A 25013-nucleotide genomic window follows, 5' to 3' on the forward strand; every position below is an offset into this window, starting at 1 on the left:
AGGTCCTTTTTGGGAGGGGTGGACAGCATGATAATGACCCCGACAAAGTCAGGTGCACTGGGCAGATGTTGTGGAGTCTGGCAAATCTAGGGCCATGTGAATACACCACTTTCCTTGTGACGATTAATGCCGATAACAGCCGAGAGACGGTGGGTTCTGTCGCCACCAGGCTTAGACATTTCGACAGTATGGTCCATGGCCCACAGCAGGCTAAGATTTCTGCTGTGATTAAGGAACTCAAAGAGGAGATGAGGGAAATGAGGGAAGAGATGAGGAAGAGCAGTTCCCATATGGCACCAGTGCGGGTCACAAGCCCAAAACTCCAAGCCCAGCGTCCCCCAGCTAGAGAGAGAGGGTACACCTCACAAACTGAGCTGTGGTTCTTTCTACGTGACCATGGGGAAGACATGGGAAAGTGGGATGGGAAACCCACTTCTGCCCTGGTAGCACAAGTGCGTCAACTCGGAGGGAACCATTAACCAGAAAGGTTCCACTAAAGTGAAGGTAGCTTCAACCTCCTGCGACCAAACTGCCAGATATTACAGAAAAAAGGATGATCCCCTTGAAGGAACCTCTAGCACGTATGCCCAGGGAGGAGAGGATGACCAGTGCTAGAGGGGCCCTGCCTCTAGCCTAGAAGAGGCACAGGAAAACCGGGTCTTTTGAATGGTGTGGATCCGATGGCCTGGCACATCAGAGCCACAAAAATAGGAAGCTTTAGTTGATACTGGTGCACAGTGTACCCTAATGCCATCAGGACATGTGGGGGCAGAACCTGTTTCCATTGCTGGGGTGACGGGGGGATCGCAGCAGTTGACTCTGTTGGAAGCCAAGGTGAGCCTGACTGGGAAGGAGTGGCAGAAACATCCCATTGTGACTGGCCCAGAGGCCCCGTGTATTCTGGGCATAGACTTCCTTCGGAATGTCTATTACAAAGACCCAAAGGGACTCAGGTGGGCTTTTGGAATAGCTGCTGTGGAGGCAGAGGACATTAAGCAATTGAACACCTTACCTGGACTATCAGAGAACCCATCTGCAGTAGGACTCCTGAAAGTGGAAGAACAGTGAGTACCAATTGCCACCTCGATAGTGCACCACCGACAGTATAGGACAAATCGAGATGCTGTGATCCCCATCCACAAGATGATCCGAGAGCTGGAGAGCCAAGGGGTGCTCAGCAAAACCCACTCACCCTTCAACAGCCCCATTTGGCCTGTGCGCAAGTCTGACAGAGAATGGAGATTGACTGTGGACTATCGTGCATTGAATGAAGTGACTCCACCTCTGAGCGCTGCCGTGCCGGACATGCTGGAGCTCCAGTACGAGCTGGAGTCCAAGACAGCGAAGTGGTACACCACTATTGACATTGCCAATGCATTTTTCTCCATTTCCCTGGCAGCAGAATGCAGGCCTCAGTTTGCCTTCACGTGGAGGGGAGTGCAGTACACCTGGAACCAACTGCCCCAGGGGTGGAAGCACAGCCCCACCATTTGCCATGGACTGATCCAGGCTACCCTAGAAAAGGGTGAGGCTCCAGAACATCTGCAGTACATTGATGACATCATTGTGTGGGGGAACACAGCAGTGGGGAAGTATTTGAGAAAGGAGAAAAGATCATCCAGATTCTGCTAGAAGCCGGTTTTGCCATCAAGAAGAACAAAGTCAAAGGACCTGCTTGAGAGATCCAGTTCCTGGGAGTAAAGTGGCAAGATGGACGGCATCAGATTCCCACTGAGGTCGTCAATAAGATCACTGCAATGTCTCCACTGACCAGAAAGAAGGAAACGCAAGCTTTCCTAGGTGCCATAGGTTTTTGGAGGATGCACATTCCTGAGTACAGCCAGATCGTGAGCCCTCTCTACCTGGTTACTCGAAAAAAGAATGATTTCCACTGGGGCCCTGAACAGCAGCAAGCCTTTGCTCAGATCAAACAGGAGATTGCTCATGCAGTAGCCCTTGGTCCAGTCAGAACAGGACCAGACGTGAAGAATGTGCTCTACTCTGCAGCCGGGAACAATGGCTTGTCCTGGAGCCTTTGGCAGAAAGTGCCTGGGGAGACTTGAGGCTGACCACTGGGATTCTGGAGCCGAAACTACAGAGGGTCCGAAGCCAACTACACTCCCACAGAGAAGGAAATCTTAGCTGCCTATGAAGGAGTTCAAGCTGCCTCAGAGGTGATTAGCACAGAAGCACAACTCCTGGCACCCCAACTACCAGTGCTGGGGTGGATGTTCAAAGGAAAGGTTCCTGCTACCCACCACGCCACCGACACTACACGGAGCAAGTGGATCGCCCTCATCACGCAGCGCGCCCGTATTGGAAACCCAAATCGCCCTGGGATTTTGGAGATAATTACAAACTGGCCAGAAGGTGAAAACTTTGGTCTCACTGATGAAGAGCAGCAGGAACAAGTGACACAAGCTGAAGAAGCTCCACCATACAACCAACTGCCAGCAGAAGAAACATGCTACGCTCTGTTCACTGATGGTTCCTGTCGCATCGTAGGGATGAACCGGAAGTGAAAAGCAGCTGTGTGGAGCCCCACACGACAGGTCGCAGAGGCCACTGAAGGAGAAGGTGGATCAAGCCAACTTGCTGAACTCAAAGCTGTTCAACTGGCCCTGGAAATTGCTGAAAGAGAGAAGTGGCCAAAGCTCTACCTCTACACTGATTCATGGATGGTAGCCAATGCTCTGTGGGGATGGCTAGAAAGGTGGAAAAGGGCCAACTGGCAACACAGAGGAAAGCCAATCTGGGCTGCTGATGAGTGGAGAGACATCGCCACCAGGGTAGAGAAACTGTGAGGGTCCGTCATGTAGATGCCCATGTCCCCAAGAGTAGGGCTAATGAAGAGCACCAAAACAATGAGCAGGTGGATCAGGCTGCAAAAACAGAGGTGTCAAAGATAGACTTAGATTGGCAACACAAGGGAGAGTTGTTCCTAGCTCGATGGGCCCATGACGCCTCAGGTCATCAAGGGTAGAGATGCCACCTATAAGTGGGCACGAGACCGAGGGGTGGATTTAACCATGGACAGTATTTCCCAGGTTATCCATGACTGTGAGACGTGTGCCACGATCAAGCAGGCCAAGCAGTTGAAGCTGCTATGGTACGGTGGGCATTGGTCCAAATTCAGGTATTGGGAGGCCTGGCAGATCACTGCTCCAAACCCGCCAAGGCAAGCGCTACGTGCTCACGATGGTAGAAGCCACCACTGGATGGTTGGAAACCTACCCTGTGCCTCATGCTACTGCCCGGAACACCATCCTGGGACTTGAAAAGCAGGTCCTTTTGAGGCATGGCACCCCTGAAAGGATTGAGTCAGACAATGGGACTCATTTCAAGAACAGCCTTATAAATACCTGGGCTAGGGAGCATGGCATTGAGTGGGTGTACCATATCCCTTACCATGCACCTGCTGCTGGAAAAGTTGAACGGTGCAATGGCCTGCTTAAAACCAGCTTGAAGGCACTGGGTGGGGGAACTTTCAAGAACTGGGAGATTAATTTAGCAAAGGCCACATGGTTAGTGAACACCCGAAGTTCCACTAACCGAGCAGGCCCTGCCCAATCTGAGCCCTTTAGAACGACAGATGGAGATAAGGCTCCAGTGGTACATATGAGAGGTATGCTGGGAAAAACTGTTTGGGTTAATTCTGCCTCCAACAAAGACAGTCCAATCCGTGGGGTTGTCTTTGCTCAGGGACCGGGTTGCACTTGGTGGGTGATGCAAAAAGATGGAGAGACCCGGTGCATACCCCAAGGGGACCTGGTTTTAGGGTGAACTACCCATGACACTGTGCTTGTATCTGTTTGTACATATGTATATAGTTAAAGTAGTATGTGTTCATGTATAATTTAAAGGTTTAATATTTGATGTAACATTTTGGTATGGGAAAAAATTCAGGGTGGATAGTGTTGAGGGTTAGGTGTTTTCTGTTTTTTTTTGTTTGTTTCATTGTTCTGGCCTGCCCGTGGAATTTTTACCCATTAGCTGCAGAGACAACCTAACTGTGGGTATTTAGTAGGTGCTCAAGAAAGGACAAAGAGTGGCCGGGCCCAGGGGGGGGAAGGGGCAGGAAAGGAGGGTGGGGACAGTTTTTGGCTGGTTTTCTTTGGCTTCAGGGGAGACATTTGCTGCTTCTTCTCCTTCTCCCCTCTTTGTTGGTGGCCTCACACCCCCTGTTCTACCGGGACGTGTGGCAGTGCCAGGCACCGCCGCAGAGCTGTTGATACACCTCATCCGCCAGCCCAGGATCTCAGCTCATCCCTGCTGTTCCAGCCGACCGTTCCACAGAGCCCTGCAGGAGCACCGGGACTGACTGCCCAAGGGGCGTTTGTGCAAACAAAGCCTCCCTTCCATCCCATTTCAGCCGAGAAGGCTGTCCTGGGGTCCCTGGTTCTGTTTTCTGGTTATTGCTGTAGTTATTGTTCTTTGCCTGGTTATACTAGTAAAGAACTGTTATTCCTATCCCCAGATCTCTGCCTAAGGGGCCCTTGATTTCAAAATTATAATAATTCGGAGGGAGGGGGTCTACATTCTTTCATCTCAAGGGAGGCTCCTGCTCTCCCTAGCAGACACCTGTCTTCTAGAACCAAGACAGAAATGTTCTCTCCAACTCTCTTTAAGGCTCGTCTTTAACTTCCTCAGTTTTCTGCTGAAATAGTTTTCAGTATGTTTGGTTTGAGTTTTTTTTCTGAAAATGTTTAGTTTGCAAATACTTGCTATCTGCTCTCAAAAACCAAAGAAGTTTAAACTGTAATCAGGGCCTTGTTTTTAATTTTTTTGGAATACTTAGGAGCCTGATATGAAGTATCTTATCTAATATTGCTGTGCTGAGCTTAAATAGGGAAAAACGCTTTTCAAAAGCAAGGAAAAATAGCTAATTTTAAATTAGAATATTCTGCTTTCTTACCCTTTTCCCAAGACAAGGAATTCTGACATAAAAACGTAAGTTCAGTATCATGGATGAGTCAATGATTCATGAAGACATTGTGTTAATGGCTCAAAAAATATCAGTTGGGTCCTCTAAATTAGGTCCTACTCATGACTTCATCTTTTTAAATGACTTTTAGGAAACCATTAGAGGTTAATGGTGATTAAATTGGAGTTAAATTTGAGTTCTGTGCCTCTAGATTAAGAATACCCCTGTGTGCCCATCCAAACTGTCCCATGCCTATGTTTTCATAAAGTGAAGTGTTTACTGATTTACTCAACGATCCTTATAGAGGACAGTCTCCCTGCTAATGCAGAAGGGGTACTTCAAGGCTGAAGGTATCTCATGTCCTGCCAGCCTGTACCTGATACAGTAGGACATGAATGATACCTGTCTTGATAGGACATTCGTGGTTGGGTTCTTTTCTTCTTTGGACTGAGATTGATGAGAGAGAGGCAGTTTTCTTTTGTTTGGACTTGGTTTATTCTTCTTTTAATTGCATTACATATATACAAGGTACAAGGAGTTATGTGCACTACGATTGAAAGGTGTAAAATGGCTAACAAAGATCTTCTTTAAGGTTTTTTTATATATTTATTTACTTAATGAACAAATGCTAAGTAAATTATTTTTCTTAGTGACTTAATGACTCAACACTTCCATGTTGCACTGTGGTATTCTTTATCTAATCACCTACTACTACCTAAAAACCCCTAGGAGAAGAAGATGAAGCAGAAAGAAGAAGGACAAGAGACAACACCTTAAATCTTCTATCTTGTCTTCTGTTCTCTAAACTAGTTTAAACTCTAAACTTTAACTTTTTCACCCAGTGACTTAAGAAAACTTTCTAATCTACACACTTACACTCCTTGTTTTTCTATTTAATTTTAACAGTTGTTTTCAGGGTGTTATATGAAATTCAGTGTTTTCTTGGATGTCAGAGCCAGGTATTAGAGATAAGGGCATACTCTCTGTGCCTCTGACTCCAACAATACCTAGCCTCCACATGTTTTGAAGATACATAGATTTAACTTATGATTTTGTTACACACATGCTTACTGTGGTAAATTGCTACCATTATTTGCTTATCAAGATACAAGAGTATGTGACCTCATTTTTATTTCATCTGTTCCAAAAATGGAGCCAAACACTTTGCCTCCTGATACGAACTCTGTGCTGAGAGAATTCTCACCTTTCAAACATTGTAGCACTGGTGATAGTGCTTGCTTAGGATTTGTGAATTAAAAATAATATTTTAGAAAGTGCTGGAATATTCTAGTATGGAAATATTATACTACTAAAAATGTCCTTGTATTCTCTAAGTGTGGATAGAGCACATCAGGATGGAAATAAGAAGAAAGTATTACCTAGTACATATTGTATAGGCACTTACCGCTCTGTAAATTGAATGACTATGGCATGGTGAAAATACATTTAGTATGTAAATCAATCCAGTAAAACTGCCTCAGGAATATCTTTTTTCTGATTGAAAGATATTGTAGTAGCTTCTTCAATACAGCTTATATAAATTTTAGATGTATGTAGATTGTACTTGCAAAACTTCTAAAAATTGAATATATTTGCCAGAAAGTTCTGTAACAACAAATATTCAGTGAACTTTTACTGAGAGAATTCAGGAGACAGAGCCTATTAAAATTAAAGCATAACTGAATAGTATGACCCCAGAGAGCCACATAAATTTATTTCTTAGTCATCTCCTGCCCTTCTCCTTTCATAACTGTAATTTCATAACTTCCATAAGATGTCATTTCTGGTTTAAGATAGATGTTTACAATTCTGCTTAATGCAGTATTTCATGTCCTGCTCCTGTTACATCAGAAAAAATTACATTGTAGAAAGTCATGACCCTTTACTCTACTAGTGATAGAGGACCTCATTTTTTTCAAAGTCAGAAATGTGTTTTATACTTACATTATTTTTATTTAGAATTTAGAATTTAGAATTTTGTTTACAGCACACTATTCCTGTAACCCTGCTTTAATAGAGCTTTCACTGTGATTTTTTTTTTAAAGCTTACACCTTGCAGCAGCGTCAACTTGTCATCATTCTGTTCACAGATGTCAAACAAATGAAAAGACCTTCAGGTTAACATCTACTTAACTAGGTGTTCTGCTTTGTTGGTCTTGCAAATCATCCGCAAGGCACTTAGCCACTGCTACCAAAGGGAATGATCAAAGAATTGCTAGGTTTTTTCTCTAAATAACCCAGTATGGCATAGGCAATTGCCTTTCATTGCAGATATAAATTCTGTACAATGGAGTTCTGTATCTAATATTTTGCTGTTTTTAATTAGACTATATGATATGGAAAGAATTAGAAATAGCATTTGCTTGCTCATAGCGATCATTGAAATGATTGGAACATCAACACAGACACAACGTTGGACACAACAAACCTCCTACTAAAAGCTCAAATAGAAGATTTTTGTGTGTTGCTTATCAGCTTGCTCAGGTCTGTTACCGCTGAAGATGAATAGATCACGCGGACACAGGTCGAGATGTGGTGAAAAGAAGAGCAGAGTTTATTTTTTCTCCCAGGATTTATAGGCTTCTGACCACGGCCAGGGATTGGATGGTCAGGATAACATTCTCACTGCACTGGCCATGAGAGATGCCCATCACAAGACGTGTAACAGAAAGAATGTACACATATCTATGTTTACAGTTACTCTCCTGAGGAAGTCCTTAGAAAACTATGTTAGCAAGCTCAGAAGCTGAGTTTTCAGGGCAACACAGGTCAGCTGGACTACATGAAATACAGGAAAAAATAAACAACTTTTACCATTAGCAGAGATAGGCAGAGAAAAAGAAATAGTATTATACTGTTTGTTTTGGAAAGCTTGCTCTTTGACAATGCCTATAAACTGTGACTCTTGCCTCATGAGGTTTTTACAATATATGCTAAAATCATATGGAGAAATTATTAAAAATATAATATGCAGGTATATAATTAATTATTTTTATAAAATTTATTTGCAGAAAAGGAAATAACTAAAATGGCAATTGTAAAAGTAGTTCTATTGAGCTTTCAAGTGTATAGTTAGTGTTTTTCTTTGTACATCTTTGTCCAAGTTTTCTAATTGGCATCATGGTTATTCTTTTCTAAGAATGCTATAAGTAGTCACATCTCTCCTCCTTCTATAGAGAGATGAAGTGCGCAATCTGTTATGATAGGTATTGTGCTTTTTTAAAAACAAGGGTGATGGTCTTGAGATGTTTTGTATTTATTTGGCCAGCCAACTGGCATTTGATACAAAAACAGACGCAGAAGTGAAAGGTTTATTTTCCAAAGTTAGAAAGAGAAAGGAACATATACTCTTATAGCCAGCAAGCAAGGAATACTTTTTTTTTCCTTCAGATTCCAAAGGCATGTTGACAAAAAAAGTGTGACACTACAGCTTCTTTTCTGAGCTTTTATACTGGAGGTAGATCTTTAGGCAATAAAAATAAAGTCAATGATTATATAATGAATTCATCTTTCATGAAGTCCAATCCCACATTTTGAAAATAATATCAGAACCCAAACAAAATATAGGAATGTTATGTTAGTGTAAGAGAAAAGAGAAAAAAATGCCCAGGGACTGAGGCAGAAAGCTCTTTATTTTCAGTATGGAAGCTCTGTGAAGAACATGTTAACAAATTTAGCAGTTTGTCTTTAAGAGTTCTGACTTGTGGGCAGTTACAGTCCAGTTATTAAAATTGTTAGAGAGATGCCTCTGCCCAAATTAAGATGCAAATGAGACCATATGACCAAGTCAATAGTATGGATTTTATTTAAGAGTAAATATGAGGTAAAGAGAGAGATATAGAAAGAAATATAAAAAAGGAGAGAAGAAGAGTGACAAGAGAGACAGATTAAGTAGAAAATATCACCATTTTAGATCCTAGTGGCGTTCTGTTGATCCTCTTCTTCTGGTCTTCATGGTGTTGAGGGTCCCATAAAACACAGAGTTCAATGGATTTATATATGGTTTGGGCCAGGTGGGAACACCCTGAGAGGGCAAGTTTGACAGTGCCTTATGCAACAGAGACTGGATCTGTTACATCACATGCAGTCATCCTGTGCAAAGCCTCATTAATGACCCTGGGGAGCACTTTAGGGATGTTTGATGGTTTATGACACCCCCTCAGCTACCTCTCATATGAATACCCCACTTGGATGTCACATGCCCAGGATGTAGGGGGGCTTACAACTGACCCAGTTTGTGCAAGGGAGGATGGTGTTTACTGCCTCTGACCAGAGGTTATGCCACACACCCAAAACTCTCCTCCTCCCCCTTTGGTTGGACGGGGAGTGTGTGCAAACCTGGCCTCAGAAGATGAGCCTGACCCAGCCAGAGCTGATTTTCAGGACAGATGCTGTGTCTGGCTTTCTTGGGGATATATTCTTCTCCCTCAGCCTTGTTTTCTTCTACCTGGACCTGAAATAATTGGGTAACAGTGTCACCTCTCATGTTCCCTTAGGTGGCTTAACTCCCAGTCCAAAGTTCCAGTCAGGAGGCATATTCAGGAAGGGGTGGGCTTTGGTGGTAGCAGCTTCTTTATACATTTTTGGCATAATGGGAAAAAAGTCCTTCATAACAATGTCTAAGCCTTTAGCCATAATGTTTCAGTCTCTCACAGTGGACAACAAGGAATGGACACTGGACTCATGTGGTATTACTGAGCATAGGTACCAGGACAGTAAGAACAAATTGCGTGGGAAGATACAGCAGGATTCTTGCCCATGAGGCAAACACAATTTTTTGCACCTGAATTTAGGAATTGTGCTGCTTTTGCCTTAATTAACATTTGGTGAGGAAGGAAGAAGCCACCCACGGAGATGATTTTTCTGGGAGGGGCTGCTAAGAGCTTCCTCTCTGCCAAAAGCCAAAAGCTGGCTAGCTCTGAGAACTGACAACCTATTGAACCATGTAGAAGCTGGTCTTCCTCTGTGAAATCCACATTTTAAAGACAGGCAAGCCCAGAAAATCTCCTTCTTGCTTCCAGCTTTGAAGATATAACTGGGTGCCAGTTGGGCCAGCCCCACTCTGTCGTGGCCTGACCATGGTGGCCGGGTAGGGCACGGGAGGCTGTGGGGCTGAGACTGGGCTGGGCCACAGCTGCCAACATCTTGCTGACACTAAGCCCTGCCCACCACCGCTGGCTTGCACCAAGCCAGGGTCTGCCAGGCCCTGGGAGTGGCTCCAGGCTGGAGCCCTCTCCACCGGGGCCTGCCAGACCCCAGTAGCTGCCAGGCAGAGGGAGGGGAAGCCATCGGCCCACAGCTGACGTTGAAGGAAGCAGGGGCCAGAGACCAGCCATGCAGCCAGAACAGCAGCCACTGTTCTACCGTTCTGGCCAGGGCCCCTGAGATCTTGGCACAGCCCCAGCGCAGCCTGAAATCCATCACTGTAACTGCTTCAGCCACTGCCCAGCTGAAACCATCATGACCATCTGCAGGCCTAGGTGAGATATTAACTCTTTCACTGCACAGATGAAACTTGAAAAACATTGATTCTCTCTCCAGTAAGAGAAAAGGACAGAGTGAAAACACATAGAGGACAGTTTGAAGACACCAAGGTCAGTAAAGGAGTCAAGTCCCAGATAGAAGGAGAATGAGGAGATGCCTTAGTGTTGTGTATTGATAGGACATTTGTGGTTGGGTTCTTTTCCCCCTTGGACTGAGACTGATGAGAGAGAGGCAGTTTTCTCTTGTTCAGACTTGGTTGTTTATTCTTCTTTTATCTATATTACATATTTACAGAGTACAAGGAGCTATGTGCACTTAGATAGAAAGGTGCAAAATGGCTAACAAAGATCATCTTCAAGGTCTTTTATATGTCTATTTACCCAATTAACAAATGCCAAATAAATTATTTTTCTTAGTGACCCAATGACCCAACATCTGTGTGTTGCACTGCATCATTCTCTATCCAATCACTTACTCCTACCTAAAAACCTCTAGAAGAGGAAGATGAAGAAAGAAGGATAAGAGATAACACCTTAAATCTTCCATCTTGTCTTCTGTTCTCTAAACTAGTTTAAACTCTAAACTTTAACTTTTTCACCCAGTGACTTAAGAAAATTTTCTAACCTACACATTTACACTCCTTGTTTTTCTTTTTAATTTTAAGAGTTGTTTTCAGAGTGTTACATGAAATTCAGTGTTTTCTTGGATGTCAGAGCCAGGTATCAGAGATAAGGGCACACTCTCTGTGCCTCTGACTCCAACAGTGTTGCAGTATGTTTTTTGTTAATGGTATGTTCTATTATTGCCTAAGTTAATGGTTTGGTCCAAATGAGACCCTCCCACCCTACACTGTCAATCTACCCTAAGTCTCCTGGCAATCTGTCGTAGGCCCACCACATGCTTGGAATTCCACTTCAGAAATCCCCTAAACTTCGACACTTGATTAGTCCATGTGACCAAACTTTCTCCCCCCACTACCTCCCTCATTGGATGATGATTTTGTGAACCTTGCCTTTTACCCTCCCCAGGATATCTCTGATTAGCTGATGCTTTGTACCCTCTCTTTGAACCGCCTCCATATTTCAGCTGTTGCATGTTCACATTTTCTGTCTTTTGCCCCCAAGATTCCCCAGAGCAATAAATCCTCTATTATCCCATGCAAAAGACCTCCCTCTCATCATTGCCTCCTCAGAGTACAGACTGACAGCCAAAAAGCCATAGAGCAAGTACTCTAGTCACACCTCGGGTCATCCTGCTCCTGGGGTGTGACCCACTCCTGGAGCAGGCCAAAGTGATAGAGCCAAATAAGCTCTGGCTCAATGTGATAGCTGGCGCCCACTGTGTGGGGCCCTGTGAAAAGGCCCCATGGATGAACTGTGGATTTTATCCAAGAAGTTCTGCCTCCAAGTGCAGCAGACTGGCTTTTCTCTGGTGGCTCTTTGGGGGAGGAAGTGATAACCCTCTAACATCCAGAGGACCACTTCCCTGAGGAGCACTTCCCTGAAGCCCCTGTCCAGTGGACCAAAGGAAGGTAAGTATACCTAAAGTTAGACTAAGGGTGCTCACAAGTTGTGGGAAGGGTGCATTGTGTCCCAGGGGTGGTGGAGAGGGGGCCATGAACCTACAGGCCACAATAATTGGCTGCGGAAACCACCTTGTCCCTGAGACTGGCCCTGGAAATTTTATCTTTAGTTTGCTGCTTCTTTTGCTGCAGGGGAGGGTGGATTTTTGCTGTGCCAGCAGCTTAACATCAAGGAAAATGGGTATGAAATTGTCAGCACAGCAGAGAGGGATCTGTTTTCAAATTTTGAGTGCCCTGGACAGTGGGAAAAGAAAGTTTTCAAAAGGGTTGTTAAAAATGTTTGTTCAGTGGCTTTTCCTCCACTTTCCAAGGGTATCCCCAGAGGAAGTACCAACCATACTTTTCTGGGATGTAGCTAGGAGTAAATTAACAGCCTTGATAAATAAAGGTGATGGGTGCCAAATTCTTTTCATTGTTCATGCTAATTCGATCAATGATAGTTGAAGAAAGTGGAGGAAAGGCTCAAACCAGTGCCCCTACCTCCCCCATTCCGTGATCCAAAATCCTTGTGCCTTGCATCAGGAAGTCTGTGCCAGGCAAACTGCGATGAAGCACAGGAGAGCTACTGACTCCCTGGCCTCCCACAGACTTCTCAGCACCTTTGCCTTAAGAGCGATGGCCACGCTGTCAAGGACCTTTGCCTAAACCCCTCTTTCCCAGTCATTAATCCTCCAGTTCAAGTTAATGCCCCCAAAGGAGATTCCCAAGTTTTCCCTGAGTCCTCCCCTGCCCCTCAGAATGACTCTCAAGAGACACAAGATGGTGGAAGCCCCATGGTTCAGCCCCCACCTTGTGCTTCTTCTTCCCACAATCCCTTTCACCCTGTTCCTTCCAACTCCTTGACCCCACCCCTACTCATACCCCTCCTTCTCCTCCCCTCTCCCCAAACTCCACACCTTCCCTGGGTATTCCCCCTTCCTTTCCACCAGCTCAGCCTCCCATTCCCATGACATCATCTGTTCCCATGATGTCACCTGTGAACAGCAACTCCCATTCCAATTGCTGTCCCACCCCTGCTCCCTTCTCCTTCTCTGGCAGCTCTCATTCTCTTCTAGCTTCAAGTTCCCACTCTGGCATGGGGACTGGAAGCCACGAGCCCAGAAAATAGAACTTGGAACAAAAGACCATCCCCTTTGCTGCACCTGTTACCTATACCCAAACACGAAGAACCCTTAAATGGCAGCCTTTTGATTATCAGCATAAAGGAGCTTTGCAAGGCTCAGAAGGAGTTTGGGAGAAAAAGTGAATATTTTAAAGGCCTTTTAAAGACCACCTTTTTGTCAAACACCCTAGCTTCTGATGATATCAGGGATTTGTTTGCATGTCTCCTAACCCAAAGAGAATATCTGTTATGGGAGAGGACATGGAAGAGATTATTATGAGAGCTCCTTTCTGAGAAGACTATGATACACTAAAATATCCCCTTTAATTCATGAAAAAGTATGGGGGGATGGAGTGTTCAAGTTGTAGACATAAGCAGAGGCATCCATAATGAAGCAAAGCAGATGTTGAAGTAGCTTTGATCTCATGAGAAGGCTGAACAAAGAGAAGAAAGGAATTGAAGTAGCTGTGATCCCATGAGAAGCTTGAACAGAGAGAGACGGATGAGAGTTATGACGACCCTTTGCCCCCAGGGAAAGAAGAAGAAGACCCCTGTTCCCAGAGATGAAGATGATCTCAGAGTTAGATGAAGACAACCTTTGCTTTTGAACAGCTCATCCTTAAAATAATACCCCATAAGTTGACATTGCCCATTAACTCAGCTATGGGAAGACTGAAAATGAAAATGGGAGAAACTTCACGATTGCAGATTTTTCCGGGCAGCTGCTATTTTTGGAAATTAAAGAACAACAAGAGAACTGTTTCTTGTGGAGAAGTCTCCATTGGCATGACAAGAGAAAACGCCTCTCCCTACAAGAACTGATGAATGACTATTGTAGAGGTGGTAACTGATTGAAAATTCCAGATTTTGTCTCTGCATTGTTAGTTGGGAAAGAAAAGTGTTCTGGAGGGGAGGAAAAGTGTTCTGAAAGTATTATTCTGATTCTTCTTATTCATTTAGTTCTGTTAATAAAGTTTTCTTAGTACCTCTTAAGTTTGAGCCTGCTTTGCCTTCCTCCTAATTCATATCTCAGAACAAGAAATGAGTAAATAATTCTAATAAGTGCACTGGTGATTTTAGCCAGCGCTGAACCCATTGTATTATTTGGTGCATTTGCTAGGAAACTAAAATTGCCAAACCTAAACCACTATACGAATGCACTGAAACTACTGGTGCAAATATGCTAAAATATTTCATAAAGTAAGAATTAGGTACAACAGTAACTTGGTTTAATGATATGATTGCATGAGAATACTCCAGCTTTTAGCTTTTGCTATAAGCTTTCTAAGATGTTTAAATACATTAAAATACCTATTTATTTTGACTATAATGATATTTTAACTCTAAGTCTAGAAGGCCCTTCCTAATTAAAATGATTATTCTATATAATTTTAAATTGATTACTAAAGATATGTTTACAGATACTTAATTCCTTTTCAGCTTGAAATGTCCAAGATCTTTTCCATTAAATTACTTGTTACAAATGAAGTATTTGAAATAAAAATGGTGTAAAATTCTAATTAGTTTATTTGTTGTTGCTCTTTGAGGAATGCTTAATAGGAAAATGAGTATAATCTTTAATCCTTATAAGTCTTAGAAGTCAGAACTTCTGTACTGAATCAATAGACCTTTGTAAAATTAAGATTTCATTGATTAATTAATCTGACTTTGAATAGTTCCCTCCTAGCAAAAGGGACATATTCTTCCAGAATATGTACCTGATCAGACTTCTTTCATAAGAAGAAGGAAGATTTTAATTCAGAACTTTTTTTTTTTTTTAAAAAAAGGGTCTGTTATACATCATATGGTTTTACTGGTATGCTTAATATTCTGCTATAAAAATTAATACTTTTTAATCAGGATGCAAAGCTATTTTTATCAGTGATATGTGACTTGTGAAGTAACATAAAATCACACAAAATGTAGGTAAGAAGTTGTCATCTACTTCTGACAAGCTCCTACTTATTATACTCTCGATAATACTAACTTTCAATACTTGCTCTCATTTCTAAAAACATCATTAAGTTCAGATTGAATTAGGACTATTTTTCTTGCATTCCAATAACCCTGCTGTGTGTTTCTGTTGCAAATAGATGGGATAATAAGACAGAATTGGTAAATTATGTTAAACCTAGCTAAATCTCCAAAACAGACTCCATCTCCTAACTTTAAATATTTTCATCAAGTTTTGGTTTTGGACAAATTCTGTATATGTATAATTATATACTTTTGGCAGGTTTCTTTGGAACAAAAATGTGGAAATTGCAACAACCATCTAGTACATTGTGTGTCCTGTTGCCACACAGTTCTTCAAATTCTGGGTTACTGCATGGTATTTTCAACATTGCCTATGTAGAAATTACTTCCAAAAGACTAATGTATTATTAAAAATTATTTCTTACAGTAGTTTATACTGGGCAAAAGGAAGATAAATGAATAAAAATGTAGTGATTACAATTCATTCTTACCTTGGTTCTGTAATATGGACATAGTTCTACTGAATCAACCATCACTAGTCTATAGAGGGACTAAAGGATAATGAGTTAGTCAAACCAAAGGGATGAATTTATTTCCTGAGAAACTAAGTGCAAATCCCTAATGAAATGATTCTTTTGACTTACCTGTTTCACCATCATCAGAGAAGGTGATGTTGATCTTTATGTGAAACCATTAAGATGTGGTTTCAACATTCAAACATTCACTTTGTGTTCACAAGTACAACACAGTTCTTTAGGTGCACCCCTGGTGAGCAATAGATGTGTCAAGTGTACTTCATGTCTTTGATTCTTGTATCTGCTATACAGTCCCTTTTTTTTTTTTTCAGAGCCAGTTGTCTTACTCTGTTATTCTATAGTGGTTAGTACAATAGGGTATTTGCTCTTTGGAGAGTTACAACATAAATTTTCAAATGAACCAAAAGAAGTAATTGACTGTGACACTATAGCAACACCCAGGTCTTTGCAAATCACATTTTTAAAGACAGAATCTGGATTGCTGGATTGTCTCATTTGAAGTAACATATTAGTTCCTTTCTATTGTATCAGAGAACTATGGCCATCCATGTCAAACAGCTAGGAAAAAATTATTGTTTCTGCATTAGTGTATACTGTTGCAAGGTAGACAGCAGTAGTGAAATGTGAAATTATGTCAGATCTCCTAATAATTTTGGAATCATAAAAATGAGATTTCAAATGAAATTTTCATTTCTTTGCATTTGCTTTAATAAAAAAGGGGTTTCTTCAAGAGAAACTCAAAGCTTCTAATTCTGGAATTAAAGCTTCCAGTGTTTCAGTGGGATGTGGAGTTAAATTTGAACCAAATGGAATTGCATTTTTTGCTCAAATGACAGCTTGTTCTTGTGCACAATGTACAAGAAAGCTATTGCTATTCAGTAATAAACATACATTCCTGAAATGTGATGGGTTCTGTTTCTATTTGTATATTTACAGTTCATTAACATAGGAATAGTTGTTTTTTGTATTCTTTTAATCTCTTTTTAGTGTTAAGTGTGTTATGTTCGGCACTTGCAGATCTGCCTATTGAATACTTATGGTTTTGACCAGTTTTAAAGGATATTTACACTGCAGAGAAATCTTTACCCTTGACTGTTCATGGGATAATATGAGTGCAGACTGGAAAAATAATAACTATTAAAAATTAATTTTGTCAAGGTTTGTTATTTTCCCTGAAAATGTGAAGAAATAAATTTAAAACTCCTACATGAAAAACCGTATTGATTTGGCAAAATGCTGTATAAGGTAACTTTCTATTGGTTTTGATTACTTGCCATTTTAAATTATGAAATTTAGCAAAAACACCCCTTGATTTTGATCATCAAGGTCAAGTGATGAGACCTGGCCCTACTACTCAGTTGTTACAATGATTTACAGAAAATAATACTGAGCTATGAAGTTGGCACCAAGCAAGGATTAGAGGGGTTTTTCTGCCCTTTTGCACCTCAGCATGTTAAATCTAAATTGCTTTCAGTTGCCAGTGTACTGGAAAGGTTTCTATGAGCAGTCCTGTTGCTGTTGAAGCAAATTTTAATGCAAATGCCTTTTAGAATTCTGTAACAGGATACTATGCCTTGATTAAGCTCTCTTGTCTTATTTATATCTTTGTTGATGACTTGAAGATGTTATCCATATATAAAACAAATTCTGTATGATCAAATATTTAAAGGGTCCCTTAATATTTTAGTAACACTTACTAATAAATTGTTTTGGGTTTTTTTGTCCCACTCAGAACAAAAGCCTCAAAAACAAGCTCTTGTCAGGAAACAAGCTTTGTGGTATTCACGCAGAAGAGGTAAGGAAGATTCCTCTCTATTATAAATCTAATGTACTCAAAAGAAGTTTGCATCAATGTCTTTTGTACTGGTTCTGGTTACACCAGAATACAGGATATATACTATGCTTATATGGTGAGTGTTTACGTAATGTGCTCTCATCCCAGCTCATTTCTGTAACTTCACAAGAAGCAGCTCAAATGTATTAAAAAGCCAGTTGCAAACTCAAGTTTTAGACAAATAAAATCATCTGGGCATGCCTATGATATAACTCTATAGATATATACATCTATAACATATAAAAAACTGATTTCATTTCCATGATGTCCTTATCTACACTAAGACAGGAATTGCCAAAGGCCTGTTTTGAAATAAACATAGAGACAGGAAAGATCTATTATTATTGATTCCCAGAATGTTTAATTATTTCAAGGGAAAAAGGGTCACTTTATGAAACTTAGTGAAAGAAGTCTCCCCTCCACTGAAGAGTCAGATAGATAGTCAATGATATAAAAGCCCTGGTTTTGGCAAATTCCTCAATGTAGAAGTACCTGCACTCATGTGAACACTCCCTTTATTTAACTTTTCATTTAAAAAAGCTATTACATGTGAATCTGATTTACTCACATTACTTTAGTCTGGATTTTTTGCATATATAATTTCTGTTGAGGTCATTGCACCTTTCCAGAATGAAACCAAAGCATAAAAAATTTCTTCTGTACTAAAATTTTCCTAATTATGGTTGAATGTATTTTCATTAGTCTCTCTACATTTTAACTCAAAGATCAGTACTTAGGAGGTCAAGTTTCTAATAAATTTTCAAAGATAGCAAATAATAGGGTTAGGAGTATTTTTTTAAGTTTTTCAAAATCTTTTATCTTCCTTTATCCCTATTGTTGCTTTTAAACATGTCACAGTATAGGAATACAGATGTGTTTTCTTTCTTTACTGCTTAAGAAAACAGCAGTGTGTGCAAGTAGTTTTCTGATTTCCTCTCTTTTTCAACTTCTAGTGTATAGGGTTTGCAAGACAAGGTTTTGGTAGTGGAGAGAGCTATTGGGGTGGCTTATTCTGGGAAGCTTCCAGAAGCTTCCCGTGTCCAACACTGCCAGCAGTCAGCCCTGCTATGAATCTACTACTGGCCTATTTAAGAAAGAAAAAAGTTATTGCACAGTAATAATTGTTGATGAATACCAAGGTCAGTACAGAAGGAGGGAGAGGAGCTGCTCCAGGCACTGGAGCTAAGATTCCCCTGAAGTCTATGGGACAAAAGGCCATGGTGAAGCAGCTGTGTCCCTGCAGCCTATGGAAATACCAACAGGAGTGCAGAGATCCACCTGCAGCCTATGGAGTAGCCCCATATCATAGCAGGTGGATGCCCTAAAAGAAGGTTGTGAGTTTGTGAGAAACCAGTTCTGGAGCAGGGACCTGTAGATCCATGGAAAGAGGAGCCCACGCTGGAGCAAGTTTCCTGGTAGGACTTGTGACCCCATGGAGGACCCATGCTGGAGCAACCAGTTCCTGAGGGACTGCACCCCTGAAGGATCACGCCGGAGCAGTTTGTAAAGAAATGTAGCCCATGGGAAGGACTGAACATTGAACAAGTTTGTAGAGGAGTGTTTCCCATGGAAATACGTTTCCCCTTGATGGAGGAGGGGAAATACTCTCCCTGAGGAGGAAGAAGCTACAGAAGTGTATATAACTGGGGACATAACTCTCATTCCCTATCTCCCTGTGCTGCTGAAGGAGGAGGAGGTAGAAGCTGGGAAGCAGAGGGAGGGATGCTGTTTTTAATATTTCTTTTACTTCTTATTATTCTGCTCTGATTTTGATTGGTAATAAATTCAGTTAATTTCCCCAAGTCAACTATTTTTTGCCCATGATGATAATTGGTGAGCAATTTCTCTCTATCCTTAACTCATGAACCTTTTGCTTTATTTTCTGTCTCCTGGCCAGCTGAGGAGGGAAGTGATAGCGTGGCCTTGGTGGGCACCAAACCACCACACCTAGCTGCATAATACTTGAACCTTTGGCAATCAACTTGAAGAGCTTTTCTCTGATTATGTCTCTTTTAATATTTGCATTTAAGGATGAAGCCTAAGGACAATTTAATTTTATTACAGTGTGACAAGCCCTGGCAGTCACATTTATTTATCTCTTTATGGTAGTCACATAAATTTTAGTGATAAAAATAATATTGTAATAAATTGGTCACATGTTCTGCACTTACTTCAATTTTAGTCTCTTTAGGAATACCTGAACATTTCACATGTGGAAAGATGGGTGTGGGTAATATTCTTCTGCTGAATATTGGTGATCTTATTGTCTATCCTATTGTTCCTACAGGAAGTTTGAAATTGGATTTGTTTGTATTTGTTTTCTAAATCAGTACAATTCCGTGAGATACATATGAGAAATGATTAAACCTCTTAAATGTACCCTAGACAGTTCTCATACCTGCTGTCTTTTCAGATATCTTGTACCCTGCATGCATTTACAGGTTAAAGAACAGGTTATGGAATAAGTTTTTTACCTTCCAGCATGTTGTTATACAAGACATTGATGATTTCAGTAAATCGAATGAAGTATTCAAGGCTTCAGAGAAATCCTCAGAAAATTAAACATAAATTAGATAATAGTCAAGAGAGCAGACTGTGAGTGTATTTCAAAGTTGAGAATCTCTTACTTTATGAATCATCCTGGCAAATTTGCAGCTATTAAGCATGTTGCCATTGGAACAAACAGAAATGCTGCAGCATCATTGTTTTTTGGTGATCATTTTGCCAGTTAGGTTGTGCCATCCAGAGAAACACAGTGTGTTTTCTGATTTTAATTAGGTACTACACTCACAAAGCATAACAACTGTGTAAACTCAGTATCTTTTCAGTTATTAGTTATTATATCCAATACCTTTTGTGGGTAGAGTTGCCTATCAGGGAGATCCCACTTCTTTTTGCTCCCTCAGTCTGCATGCAGAGACAGACAGTGATTCCTTGTTGTCTAGTTGCATTAGTGGGAGCATGCTTGTCATGCACAGTTTTTGCATTGCTGGATTTTCTTCTCCAAGAAGTCAGAGCCTTAGAGAGGGAGACAGAGTAGTGCAAACACTGGAGTTTCCAGGACACAGAAAGGAACACATGCCAGGGCAATACTACCAGACTGCATCTTAGAGGCCTTTGTTTAATAGTAATTTTATCTGTCTGACTCTATTAAGAGGTCCTCTCCCTTGAAGAACAGAACATCTCCAAAATAACCAAATGCTATCACAAAGAGTTACAAGTCATACATGTTTTGGACCTGCACTGAATGTATTTAGCTTTATGACTTTTAATTTCATCACAAGCTTCATATTTATCAAATTAGTTATACCTTAATTGTAACTCTCAGATTCCTCTACAGCCTATTTGGATACCTTGTATATCACAGAAATAGTACATTTTATTAAACACAGCTCTCAGAACAATTAAAATTCTCATTGGTCTTTAGGTGATGTGGAATATACTCCATAGCTCTACTAATTGCATTGCCTCAGTCAGAGGACAGTACTATTGAATTAAGTAACAGCAGATGAAATCAGAGAACAAAGAATTCTGCTGGACTGATTTTGGCTATTTATTTCAGATTTTACAGAATACCATAACAGTTTTGGCCTTACTACTTAAACATTTAAAACAGGTTTTAAAATTTTATACGTAGATTCATTCAGCCTTCCCAAAAGTCTGTCATTGAATTTGACTGCATCAGTTGGAAAGAGAAAAAAATCTTTCAAAAAGTTCCAGCTTATGAAAGATATACTACTTTTGTAATATGTAAGGTTTATGGAATGCTCTTTCAGTAAATGTGAAACAGACTTCTAATCTGTTCCAAGGACTTCAAAACACTTGGTATTAATTAATACAAGAAAATTTATTGAGTATCAGTTGGGACTGTGGATTTTATTAAAAACAAATTATTATTTTGATAGTATTCTTAGATGTTATAAATGAGTCAGAACCCAGGTGGGAATGAGTAAGTAAAATTTAATTAGAACCCATTAAAATTACAGATGAAAGGGTGGGGTGGGGTGGCAGTGTTGGGAGAGTACTGAGACTGTTTCTGCTCACCAGAGGATTGCCCACAAAATGGCGTCTCCACTTTTTATATGGTCATGGTTGCATCAGCCTCATTAATATTAATGACCAGTGTTTAGATGTCCTTCCAGCACTTCCCACAGTTTGTGGCTTTGCCCATATATGTAGATTTGGCTCCTCCCATGGTCTGTCAGTCAATCCTCTGTGCCTTTTGTTGGTGGAGCCTCTCTTGCATCTCGATTGGTGGCCAAGCCTCCCAGCAACAAGTGTCCCCCACTCCCTGCCGCCTCTTGCAAGGGGCAAATGTACGTGCCGCCCCTGTCCCCCTCTATGTTTTGACAGCCCTGTCAGCTATAGCTGCTAGGCAGCAAGCACAAAAGGGGAAAGGGAGGATGGAGGGGAGAACACAAAAGGGTTCAAAACCAAATCGGAACCACAGAAGTACATTTCAAAAGAACTGCAAACCTTAACAGAACTTCTTCCCACCATACTTAATAACTCCTTCTCATTTGCATGAGCCAATCACTATTCCTTATTCATAACATTAGATAAATAGTGAAATAATGTTCCTTGGATAGTTGTGTTTAGTACAAAAAATCCATTTATATTATATTTTCTTTAAATTAATAAAAAATATATAGACTATTACTTAGAATTATTTAATGTTATATTTAACAATATATAAAATAGATATCATCTTAAACTGACATAAATAAGTATAACTATGCCTGTTTTCAAGGGCATGGTTAAAAACTGAGAATGTAGTTCCTGTGGATACCATCTGGAACACCCTGATCTTTACAAAGACCTGTGTAAGCCTACGGAGCCTTTTTACTTCTAAGAATGCTTACTTTGAAGGTGATACCTTCAGTTATGCTTCATGGAAAGTATTAATATGTTCATGTCTAAATACATGTCTTAATAATGCTCGTGTCTAAAATGTGTAAGCCCAACAGCTATTCTTTATAGTACTAACTCACGTATGTGCTTTACATGAGTGCCATTTTACATTTTTCCTCAGTTCTTTAAATTGGTTTGACTTGTGAACCTGGAAAAGCAATTGACAATTAATTGGAGGGGAGCATTCTAAATCTGATCTAGATAGTGCAGGTCTCAGAATTCACTATGATTTTTTTAATATTTAAAATTTAAAAAAAAAAAAAAAACAAACCTGATTTTATTATCCTCACTTTCAGTCAAAAAAGATCCAAGCCCAGCTGAAAGAGTTTCATTATGGGAAAAAGGATTTGATTTTTAAGGTAAGTTTTATTTCACTATAGTTAACCAAAATATTGGAGATAATACAACATTGGAGTAAAGTAGGAATATGATAGCTGCCTTTATTACTGCAATCCTAAGGAATTAGTTTGTTCTGAAAAGAGCTCAAAACACCAAGACAAACTTAATACCACAATGCATTTTCAGAAATATAATATATCTATATTTTTGTGCTCACAAAAAGCAAAATTCTAGGTTACTGCTGATGAATAAAACCTCTTGCCCTATTCCATACATTCTGTAACATGTCTTTCATTTTTCTAACTGAACGATATAATATTTTACAGATGCTTCTTGTTTTTCCTTTAATTAGCACTCCTCCATGGCAAAGTCAAGTATTGTTAACATTTAAAGCAAATCTCTGTGTTTATGATAAGCTTGAGTCGTGTAATGTTCCTTACGTCTGAAGATTTAAGAAAAAGAAACATCTGTTGCTTAAACAATCCAAATGAATAGTCTGTTCTAGCTAGCACATTTTTAAAAATAATAAAATTTTTAAAAATAAAGGAGGGGAGGACAAAACATAAAGACATTGCAGAAGGGCATCAAGTCCCTGTTAACACAGGAAGAAGTTAATCCCTGTTAAAGGAAGCGGAGAGAGATACAGGTCAACTGACTAAATACTGTGAATGGAGTATTCCTTTTATATATTCCCAGCATAAAGGATGAAGATTAAGAAATCATCTTCAAAGTAACTAGACCTAGAATTACTTACGAAGTCATTCATGTCAATAGGAGTTCCAAATTGTCTTCTGGAGGTGTTTAACTCTCTCTACTGTCTCTCTATTGTATATACAGTGCTGTAAATATAGAGTAATGTAGACCATTTAAAAGACACATTGTGATTTCTGTTGGGTTTTTGTTGGTTTTGGATTTTTTGGGGGGGGTTGTTTGTTTGGGGTTTTTTTGTTTGCTTTTTGTTTTTTAAATGCATAGGTTTATTCCAAGTTTTTTCAGGAACATTTATTTCTGGTCTTCATAAGACCAAACTCAGGGAAGCAAATTTAGAGACAAAAATTAAGTATATTATAGATCTAGGCATTTAACTTTTATTGCCATCTAGCATTAGCAAAAATAACACATATTTCTTCAAGTTCAGTATTATGAAGAGCTTGAGCATAGGTAAAGATCAAAAATTCTAATCTTGCCTTGCTGTGAAAGTTTGTTCTCTTTGGCTGAAGCAGTAGGATTGTTTAGCACTATTACCTACTTGTTTTCACTATTCTAATATACAGTGATCCCAAAAAAGGATCTGAGTTATGCTAGGGTGCATACTAACACTTAGGAAGGGAATTCTTGCTAAGTACTACCCACCTGAAAAAAGGTTAGAGAAGGAAAAAAAAACCTGGGAACACAAACAAGTGAACATGGCAGAAGGGCTGTCCAGCAAGTCACTGGCATTCATGCAATGAAATCCATTTTCCCCTAATCCTAGTTCAGTATACTATGACAATGTAGTAATTAAGGCACACATGTAAAGAACTGTAGTAAAGGAGGAAATGTGTCTAGTGTGAATGGGAATAGACATAGTCTCATCTGAATGGATATTGCTTTCTCCAACAAATTCTCCACTTCAAATCCTTGGAGAATTATCTTCTGAAGACCATTTCTACATTTGATCACATGAATTATGCCTTAAAGACCTTGATTTACATTGAATAGACAGTTCTTGATCATGAATGAACACTAGAGATGTAGGTCCCAAGTTAAGTAGTGTGTTGTCCTCTGAGTGCTCTTACTGTAATATAAGGGTAGTTACTTTCCTTCTACGTAAACTACAATCTAACGTAATTAAAAACACTCTGAGAACTTTAGATCAAGAATGTTAATGAATTGTGGATTTCTGAGAACTATGTATTATATACACACTGAGAACTATGTATTATATATTTATATGTAAACAGTTGAAACCTCTCCTGACTGTGTGCCGTTCTGTATTAGACTGAATGATTGCTTTGCTAATATTGATATTGCCTTTATACGTAATCAGAAATATTTTTGCAAGTGTAATCATCAATCTCTTTCCTGACCAAGAAAATTTGATTTATGAAGCAGAGGGAGCAGCAACCTTATGCTATCCTCCTAAATCATGTGAGATGGGGGGAGGGTAGGTTCAGAGTGCTTGTTTGTGTGCGTTTCATGTCTGACAACAGACACACTAAGCAGAGCAGAAGCCATTTGGTATAGTAGTCTTTTAATTATCTGCTTATGCTGAGTGGAAAGTAAACCATTGGGAGGAATGAACCCCACACAATACATTGTGGAAGATTTCAAGTCAGAGCTAT

At 40.2% G+C, this 25013-nt stretch overlaps 1 protein-coding gene across 4 annotated transcripts in view; it reads left to right on the forward strand.

The window, feature by feature from the left end:
* The window catches only part of LUZP2 (leucine zipper protein 2), a 286406-nt gene that overhangs the window by 184797 nt on the left and 76596 nt on the right, over positions 1-25013 (forward strand). For 3 of the 4 annotated variants that reach the window (XM_088058249.1, XM_088058250.1, XM_088058252.1), the window contains exons 6-7: positions 17338-17400; positions 22647-22709. The exons of the other annotated variant lie outside the window; for it this stretch is intronic. In XM_088058249.1, the coding sequence (XP_087914375.1) occupies positions 17338-17400; positions 22647-22709 (126 nt within the window). The remainder of the gene's footprint in view (positions 1-17337; positions 17401-22646; positions 22710-25013) is intronic. 4 annotated transcript variants of the gene reach the window in all.

This window comes from Pseudopodoces humilis, chromosome 7, assembly GCF_049639895.1.
Source record: "Pseudopodoces humilis isolate 2021_Gansu_Grassland_sample_001 chromosome 7, ASM4963989v1, whole genome shotgun sequence".
Taxonomy (NCBI): domain Eukaryota; kingdom Metazoa; phylum Chordata; class Aves; order Passeriformes; family Paridae; genus Pseudopodoces; species Pseudopodoces humilis.